General features: G+C 35.6%; 1 protein-coding gene across 1 annotated transcript in view; it reads left to right on the plus strand.

The window, feature by feature from the left end:
* The window catches only part of Slc10a2 (solute carrier family 10 member 2), an 18,651-nt gene extending 16,337 nt beyond the window's left edge, over positions 1 to 2,314 (plus strand). Inside the window, exons 5-6 of the mRNA XM_005366312.2 lie at positions 313 to 470; positions 2,187 to 2,314. Of these exons, the coding sequence (XP_005366369.1) occupies positions 313 to 470; positions 2,187 to 2,314 (286 nt within the window). The remainder of the gene's footprint in view (positions 1 to 312; positions 471 to 2,186) is intronic.
* The last annotated feature ends 8,219 nt before the right edge of the window (positions 2,315 to 10,533 follow it).

Consider the following 10,533-nt stretch of genomic DNA (forward strand, 5'->3'; position numbering starts at 1 on the left):
AGAGGGAGAGAGGGAGAGAGGGAGAGAGGGAGAGAGGGAGGGAGGGAGGGAGGGAAGAGAAAGGAAAAAGTAACCAAGAGATAAAGAGAGAGAGAGAGGGGGGTGAAGGAAGGCAGGAGAAGGAAATGGGTAAGGGGAAAAAGTAAATAAGGTAGAGCGAGATGGAGGAAAGAAAAGAAGGGACGAAGAAAGAGAGGGAGGGAAGAAAAAATTTCAGTCTGTGTACATGCTTTCATCATACCTTCCATTTCTGTTAGATCATAATAAGCCTAATAACAGGTAAAGCACATACATCTTTATTCTTACTCTCAGGTGCCGAACAGTTGCCTTGGAAACCGGGATGCAAAACACTCAGCTGTGTTCCACCATTGTACAGCTCTCCTTCAGCCAAGAGGACCTCAACCTTGTGTTCACCTTCCCACTCATCTATAGCATTTTCCAGATTGCCTTTGCTGCAATATTATTAGGAAGTAAGCAATAATGCTAATAAATTCTGCTATGATGTTCCTTTTGGATAAATCCTGGAATTGCTAAAACAAACTTTTTAAAGATTCTCTATCTCTGGCAGTTTATTGTACAAATAAATTTGAAAAAATGCATCCACGGAGGTCAGTTATCACGACTTCATATGCGCTAATGCAAAGACTATAGTTTTATTATAGGTCTTAGTGAGGCTTTTTTAAAAGAAAGGCAGAAGAGAGACCCTGTCTGTTGACTTTCTCTTCCTCAGTAGTCAGAGAGACGCATATTAACCTTTGAGGAACATTTATTGTGCACCATATCTGTGCTACCAAGGAACACAGGTTTTAATGATTTCCCCCCAAATCCTTGTCTTGATACGCTTTTTAAATAGGTAACCAAGAAAATGACAAACCATATTTATCATCAAAAAATCAAAAGTCAAATGTTCAAGTTTGTACATGCAAATTTTAAATATTGAAATAACTAAAGAAGTGTAAACAAAGATGTACCAGAGATAGATAACCCAGCTTCACTCTGTCATCTGTCATATGTCATCTGTCATGGCATATTTCACCTTCCCTCATCTGATCCACACTAACTCTCCTCCACCAAAAAGGAACTTTTCCCGACATTTGACTATACAAAGTCTGATGGTGCTTAAGCCTCATTTTTAAAGTTCTATTTAAAACAAAGAAGTAAACTTACTTTTAAAATTTCATGACATTTAATAGAAAATGCAAAGTGGAGGTACATGAAAAAGATGCTGTGAAAATTAAGTTAGAAATGCCCAGAAATAATTTCACTTATCTTTACATTATTTCTATTTCTGGATCAATAGATCAAAATGTGTCCATGTGCCTTCAGGTGCCCATCACAGAAATGTCTCAGTGCCATTTTTCAGACAGAGGCTCCTTTCCAGTACAGGAGTCTCATATCACAGAAAACATCACATGGACACAGCAGGGGTCTGATTCTGAGGCAAGACAAATAAATAGATGGCATGAGCTTTCTGGCCAGCCAACCTAGCCAAGCCAGTGCTTTTCAGGCCAGTGGAAATTCCCTGTCTAAATAAGCAAGATAGGTGGCACCTGAGAAGCAGCACCCAACACTTACACATATGTGGACATGGATCTGAATACACACATGGACCTGCAGGCACATTAGCAACATATACACAAACAAGTGCACACACATTCATAAACACACCCAAAGAAAGAAAGAAAAAAGTGCTGAGAAATACTTGTACCACAGAAGAAAGGAAGTCTGATCAACAAGAAAAAATAGTGAAAACAAAAGACTAAGCATGTTGTTCTGACCCAACAATTTTTATAAGGGATGACCAGACCAAGGCCCCGGGCATCTCACACAGATATAGAGAATATTTAGTTGAAGACTATTAAATTAACTGGGATGGGGTAAACACAAAGTGAATGATTTTTGCTTGCTGTTAAGTACCATATACAGCTTGAAGCCATGAGAAGGGCATACACATTTGCTGAGCAAACATCCTCTGAAGCTCTCCACCCAGACTTATTGAGTGCAGTCATTGCAACCATATGTGTGATCCTAAAACTAAAATAATGATACTTGGTTTCTCATAACACCTCCATCCTGTAAAAAATGCAAAGGGCTTTCTGAGCTGCATTAGTCAATCACTAGCCAAAGTAATTATTCAAGGTGTCATTCTGGAATTTACTTGACTTCTCATATATTGTTTTTTGCAGTTTATGTCGCATACAAGAAATGTTGTGGAAAAAATAATCCTGAGTTACAAGAGAAAACAGACAATGAAGTGGAGCCCAAGGCATCATTTCAGGAGACAAACAAAGGATTTCAACCAGATGAGAAGTAAACTCTAAGGGAACAAAAAAGAAAGCTTACTAACAACATTCTTTGAACTACAGCTATAATTATTTCCTTTGGTGGAATCACGAGCAAAAAAAAAAAAATGCTGAAAATTAAATTGAAATTGAAATTTGTTATTGTTCTTGGTACAAAGTGACTAGCAATTCATTCTTTAATGTGGCAAACATCCCTATACGTGTGTTTGTGTGTGTGTGTGTGTGTGTGAGTGTGTGTGTGTGTGAATTATTTTTCAGTATCCATAGAATACTGTTCACAATGTATCCCTTGATACTAAATTCACAGAAGCTTAGGCTCCTTTCATAAAATGACAAAATGTTTGTATTCATCTCTCAAATACTTCAGAGCAATACTAACTTACTTAAATTATTTAACATGATGTAAATGCATGTAAATAGTTGTTTTACTGTATTGTTTAGAGAATTATAATTTTTAAAAAGTCTGTAAATTTTATGTTCAATACAGACATCATTTTTCCTGATATTTTTGATAAAAGTGAGTTATAAACATAGTTGTCAAATTTATCCTCAGGAGGGTAAATGCATTTGCATAGAATGTATAGATAGATACCAGCTAGCTAGCTTACTAGAAGGAAGAGATAGATGATGATGATGATAGATAGATAGATAGATAGAGATAGATAGATAGATAGATAGATAGATAGATAGATAGATAGATAGATAGATGATAAATATATAGATGGATGGATAGATAAGTATATGACCAATAATCATTAATATGTTATCAAAAACATCTATAGACCTAACTGTATATAAATCAGACTTAAAACCTTGGCATAGTAAGCTGAATTCAGGGACAAGCACTTCTTTTATATGTTAAAATATAACAGATTATTGCTATAAAATGTTTATTTTTTTCAATATTTATAATTGTAAAATGATTTATGTGAATGAATGTATTCCTCTGACATTTTAATCATCAATTTGAGATTTTGCAGCCTATTTGTCTGTGATGTTTACTCTGAAAAATACCTTTGTATTTTAAAAATGTACCTTCTTGCAATGGCATTCCAGAAGCAGAAGCGAGAGAAAATGTTACCAAAGAATTAAATAACAAATTAAAATTGGGTTAACACATAAAGGATATTTTACATCTGTTCATATACTTCTAGGGCCTACCGATGACCACTTTATCTTTCAAGGAAAAAAGGCCATTTGGAATAGTTTGTATTTGGCAACTAGTTTTTAGAACTCTAAAGAGGTTTATTAAAGGATTACCGGAATGAAGCCATTTCAAATCAAACCATGTCTCAGAAACCAAACTAAAGAAGCCTGCCATTGACCACCCCACATACACATGCATATGGAGATCATTTTTTACATCGATACACAGATGTAATATGTTGGACTAGAACAGTCCTAAGGCATTGATTGGGAGAGGAGAGGAGAATGGATCTTCTTTTGGGGAATGTCAAGAAATTACCTTCAAGAATGTGAATGGAAGTCTAGCTGCTAAGTACTTTCTACACTCTCCTCATCAAGCAGAAAAGAGACAGGTGCACTAAAGACACCCTGTGAATTTCTATCAAGTTTTCAACACAACCAAAGTCAAGGGCCTGAATATCAGCAGCTGCAACAGCAGGTTTTTCCTCCCCGTTGATTAAGGAATGTGAGTGACATAGATACTTACTTTCTTATAAGATTTGATACCTGTGAGTTTATTTCTTTCCTAATATTTTATAAAGAAAAATACCTAAGTTTTCTAAAATAAAATGTCTCTATTTTGAAATGAATGTGAAAAATTGATTAAATCATATATATATATATATATATATATATATATATATATAGAGAGAGAGAGAGAGAGAGAGAGAGCCTCTGTTTCATATAAGATGGGTATTTTATTTTGAAGGTGTGAATAAATGAGAAAGATTTTTGTAATATCTAGTTAGTGGAGTCTCTGCGAATACTGTCAATATGTCCTCATCTCACAATCCTATTGATATAAATAAGAGAACTTAAATTATTCTTTGAAAAGTGACTGAGAGAGAACCTCTTAATTAAATACACTAATAATTGGGTTTCCCACTGACAATAATTGAGGCTTTTTCCCCTAAGAAAATCATGTAGAGAAACATTAATCAAAGATTCTTAAAAGTTATGTGACACAAACACTGAGAGAAACAATTACTAAATGGGACCTCCTGAAACTGAAAAGCTTCTGTAAAGCAAAGAACATGGTAAACAAGACAAAAAAACAGCCCACAGGATGGGGAAAGATCTTCACAAACTCCACATCAGACAGAGGTCTGATCTCCAAAATAACAAAGAACTCAAGAAATTGGTCATCAAAAGAACAAATAATCCAATAAAAACTGGAGTACAGACCTAAACAGAGAACTCTCAACAGAGGAATATAAAATGGCTGAAAGACACTTTCAGCCAACATCCTTAGTCATCCAAGAAATGCAAATGAAAACAACTCTGAGATTCCATCTTATACCTGTAAGAATGGCCAAGATCAAAAACACTGATGACAACTTATGCTGGAGAGGATTGGGGTAAAGGGAACACTCCTGCATTACTGGTGGGAATGCCAACTGGTACGGCCTTTTTGGATGTTAGTGTGGTGATTTCTCAGAAAATTAGGAAACAACCTTCCTAAAGACCAGGTCATACCACTTTTGGGTATATATCCAAAGGATGTTCAATCATGCCACAAGGACATCTGCTTAACTTTGTTCATAGCAGCTTTGTTTGTCATAGTCAGAACCTGGAAACAACCTAAATGCCTCTCCACCAAAGAATGGATACAGAAAATGTGGTATATTTGCATAATGGAGTACTACACAGCAGAAAAAATAATGACATCTTGAATTTTGCAGGAAAATGGATGGAGCTAGTAAACATTATTTGGGTGAGGTAAGCCAAACAGAATGACAATTATCACATGTACTCACTCATAGGTGGTTTTTAAACATAAAGCAAAGAGAATCATCCTTCAAACCACAATCCCAGAGAACTTAAACAACAATGAGGACACTAAGAGAGAGTTACATAAATCTAATATACATGGGAAGTAGAAAAAGACAAGATCTCCTGAGTAAATTGGAAGTATGGGATCCTGGGGGAGGGTTGAAGGGAGAAGGGGAGAGGCAGGGAGGAAAGCAGAGAAAAATGTAGAGCTCAATAAAAATTGATTTAAAAAAGTTACGTGACAATGATTACAAATTTAAAATAATAATAAAAGTATATCATGTACTCATTATTAAAGTCATCACCCTATAAGAGATATGTATGTATTGTATGTGTGAATGTGTTTGTGTATGTGTAGAAAGAGAAAGAGAGAGAGAGAAGACCGAGAGAGAGAGAAAGAGAGAGAGAGAGAGATCATTTATTATAATCCTCTCATCAAAACCAATGAGAAGAATTTCAGGATCTCAATGGTTTATATGTAGGAGATACTCATTTTCTTCTAACTAAAACAACTCACCTTCCTTGGAATTGATATTCCACTGAGGAACACATAGAATTACTGAGACCTTTTGATTAAGACTTACATTAAGAGGACAAGTCTTCAGACTATGTCATGTGTACCCACAGGAATTCATGAAATCATCTAAGAGTATGAACACATAAATAAATATCCAGTTCCCTTTGTACATTTTCCATATTCTATTTTGTAAATCTGTCCTGTCTGACACATTTGGTGCTTGACTTAGCCTCCATTCTTTCTCAACTCCTTGTCCACAGTCAGCTCTCAGCATCTTAAATCTTACTATGAGGCATTGGCCCAGAATAGAAAAAAACTTTAATATCAATCAATCCATTAAAAATATTGATATCTGAGGTAGTCATATATTTTCCCAGTTAATCACATATTTAAGAATTTAGAAAGAGATGGTTTGTGCCTATGTTGGAATATCTTTAATATAAAAAGACTACAGAGTTGGAATGGAGATATTTCTGTCAGTGAGAGCATAGCTTCAATAATCCTCCAAACATCAGTGAGAGAGTTAAAGAAGACATGGATTCATTTATCTCTAAAAGACAAAAAACAAATGACTGAACCTTATCTCTTTAGAATCAGCATTTAAATTTGAGATATTTACCATCGTGGCCTTCAATGACAGATTTTTTTAAATTTAAAACTGAATTCAGTTTTTCTCCCTGTTAGAAAGCTCTATTTTGACTAATTGTTTTGACAAGATCCCTTGATTTGCAAAGTGGGTAAAAACTCAATAACCCAGTTAGAAAACTCAGGGGAAAGACTTACCACTAGAGTAGATCAAGACAGACTATCAGGATTTAGAGATAATGTAGAGGATTTGAGCCATTCAATAAAAGAATATAAAATTTGTTTTCAAACACAATAAAGGAATAAGCAGAAACTGTGAGATGCCGTGAAAAAAAAACAAATCTATCAACTACAGGCGCAGTAGAAGATAACTCTCAAGTCACTGGTATAGACCAGACTTTCAGTAGGATCATAGAAGCAAACTTCCCCAAATTGGTAAAGATATACCAATACAGATTTTACAAACCATACAAAACATTCGTTTTATATTTTTAATATTTTCTTTATTCTCTCACATATTTCTACAGCAGCCTCCTCTACTTTCCCTCCTCCAAGCACCCTCCATTACTGTGTGACAATGGTCTTATACCCTATAAAGATTTCTCAGTTGTATTGTTTTAATATAATTTAATCTAATAAAATATTGATTGGCCAGTAGCCAAGCAGGAAGTATAGGTGGGGCAATGAGAACAGGAGAATTTTGGGAAGAGGAAAGGCAAAATGTGCAGTCAGCATACAGATGCAGAAGGAGCAAGATGAGAACTCCTCACTGATAAAGGTACCAAGTCACGTGGCTAACACAAACAAGAATAATCGAACAATTTAAGATGTAAGAATTAGTTAATAAGAAGCCTGAGCTAATAGGCCAGCCAGTTTGTAATTAATGTAGACCTCTATGTGTTTCTTTGGGACTGAACAACTGTGGGACCTGGGAGGACAGAAATCTCAGTCAACACTCCACCTTCTCTCTCTCAGATTCATTTGCTCCACTGTAATACCATTACTGAATGGTAAGGCAGAACGATTGTCATAAATTCCAGGGCTACAGAGTGAATTCAAGTCAGTCTGGACTGCATATGAGACTGTCAGGAAAGAAAAGAAACAGTAATATAAAAGGCATATTATAGAGTAATGAATCTAAAATACATAAAGAGGGTTGGGGATATTGTTTATTATGTAAGAGACCTTGCTGTACAACTATGGGCATATGGATCTAAATCATAAGCAATTACATAAGAGATGGACATGGCCATGAATAGCTGCAGCCCAAGCGTTGGGAAACAAAACTGGTTACATCTTGAGAGCCCACTAAAACAGTGAGTTCCAGATGCAGTGAGAAACCCTGTCTCAAAATAATATTGTGGAAACCATAGAATAGGTAAACAACACCTTCCTCTGATTTTTGAGTGTGTCCATGTGTACACTTGGGCATATTCCAAACCAAACATTCACACAATAAAATAATCCAAAGTCCAATCAACTTAATTTTAAAATGAGAAAGAACATTTTAATAAATATTTTAGCAAATACTGGCAACTGGAGATAATGAGCACAAGAAAAGGACAAACAATGAAATGAAACTCACTATCGAAGTTAGGTAAGAAAGAGTAAAGTCACAGTGAGACCACAGCATTTCCAAGAAAATAGCTAGCATGAGAAGGCATTAGTGATGACAAAGGGCAGGCAGCAGCTCCAGTAGACTCTGGGTGGTGCTGCTGCTTTAAAAAAAATATTTTGAAGTTTCTTTAAAAGGCAAAACCAGCCAGTAATCCCATCACCATGTATTCCAGCACTATCACCTGAAATAAAACCATTGTCACAAAAAGCCAGTCTTCCAGGCATGTAGAGAAGAAACTGACTGTAAGGAAACATGAAGGAGCAAGTTAAGGTCATTTTGACCTTTGAGGTAGCTTTGCAACTGTTGGAATTTATGTAGTATCCATACAGGAAATAGTTTCATAGGAAAATGGATGAAACTGAAGATCATTGTGTTGCAGAATATAAGCCAGGTTCAGTAAGATACATATTATATGTCTTATCTCACAATTAAAAGTTACATTTTAAAAAAATAATGTCATGCTAGCAGAAGGGGGACTATTTGGAGAAAAGATTAATTATACAAAATAGTGGGTATACTTATGGTACTTTTATACATATAATGTATTCCTTACTCTCTCTTGATTCCTTCTCTTATTCTATTGATTCCCTTCTCTTCACAACTAATGTGTCGACTTTCAGGTTGATTTTTTTATGTGTACAACCCAGTGATTTTTATTATAGTTGTTTACGGGAGTGTGAGAAACTTACTAATGTCTACAGCTAGTTGTTTGAGAATTGTACCACAAAGGCTCATGTATTTAAACATTTGGTCCCAGGACAATGGTGTTATTTGGAGAGGTAACATAGGATATGGGAACTTGAGGGAGAACATCCATCCCTTGGTGTGGGCTTTGAGGGTTTATACCTTCGTTTGTCTTAAAGTTCACTCTCTCTGCTTCTGTGTGGTTGGAAATGTGATCTCTCAGCTTCTTATTCCATCATCTTGATACTATGTCTCCCCAACTATTATGTACTCTAATACTATGCAAACATAAGTCCAAATCAATTCTTCCATAAGTTGACTTTATCACAACAACCAACAGTAACTAATATAATACCACTAAAGAAAATGTCTCTCCCTTCCTCATCAAATATTAATTATGTTTGAATCTTCAGGGAGAGGACACTCCTATGAATTGTCCCTCCCCTTCTCTAAAAGGGTATTGGCAGGCCCAATATTGTGAAGGTCTTGGGTAGGTAATCACAGCGCTGTGAGTTCAAGAGTCCAACAGCTAGGCCATGCCCAGAAGTCAGCATTTTATACCACACCCGTGTCCTTCAGCTCTTACATTCTTTTGGCACCATATTCCATGATGTTCTCTGGGCCTTAGAGGGGGTGGTATGAATATCCCATTTATGTATGTGCCTTCAATAGTCATTTATTATTTGTACTTTGATCAGTTACAAATCTCTGCAGTCACCACCCACTACTGCAAAATGACAGCTGTCCAAAGCTGACAGCAATACTATTATGATCTTCCCAACTAGAGACTTCAAGTAGACATCAAACATGATTTCCTTCTAAGAAACATGCCTCAAATCCAATCAGAATGTAATTGGTTATCTCAATAACTCATTTGCCACTACTGAACTAGTGGGGTCATCTTACCTGATCTATTAATATTGCTACATACAAGGTACACACTAAGAAAAAGTGTTGGTGACAATTCTTCCCAGCAGCCTGCATAGACCCTTTGGTTAATATAAAAACTAGCATCAGGAAGGAAGCTTCCAGAACAGTTCAAGCTACATTTTTTTATGTCATGTGATGGTGAAGCATATAATATCTTCAGTCATATGGTCTTACCATCTATAACAATTATACTTTTAAAGTTGGCGGATCTTGCTCTATATAGGTTTTACCAAAGTACAACTGGCTGAAAACTTCAATGGTCAAGATATAGCAGCAAAATTCATTCAATGTTTTTTTTATTCTCCAAGACATTCAGAAAACATTAACCTTAATTTGGAGACTCTAAGTAAAAGAGATTAGGAACTAAAAGCTGTTTGACAGCCAACTTCCCATAAACAGAAGCAATGAATACCTTAGTTAAATACTTTGAAAGTTCCAATTCTGTTTTCAGAAAAACTGTAAAACAATACCATAAAGTTGTTCATAATTTTTTTAATGTTTGGAAAAGTCAGGTGTGGTGGAACATATATATAGTTGCAGAATTTGAGAGGTTGAGGCAAGAGAACAGAGAATTCCAGAACGTCATGGGAAAATGGTAGAACCTGTTTCAAAAGCAAAAATAAACAATGAATTGTTCTCATGATATATCACTACAAGATTGGTTTTTCTTCATCTAACTTGAAAGGTTAGAGGATGAGGGATAATGCATATTCCCAAGACATCTCCCAGCAATCTAATTCTTTATGTAAACAAAATTTACCATCAATTAAATATAAACTCTCTCATCTAATAGCAACAGAAGGCTTTCAAATAATTTTAACACTGTCCCTGACTTTTATCCAGGTTCTATGCATAGAGCAAATCAAATAGTGCCCACAATAACTCCATGTTATACTATCCCCTTTTACAATTGAGGGGATTTAAGCACAGGAAGGTTA

Source organism: Microtus ochrogaster, unplaced genomic scaffold (genome assembly GCF_000317375.1).
Source record: "Microtus ochrogaster isolate Prairie Vole_2 unplaced genomic scaffold, MicOch1.0 UNK7, whole genome shotgun sequence".
Lineage (NCBI taxonomy): Eukaryota > Metazoa > Chordata > Mammalia > Rodentia > Cricetidae > Microtus > Microtus ochrogaster.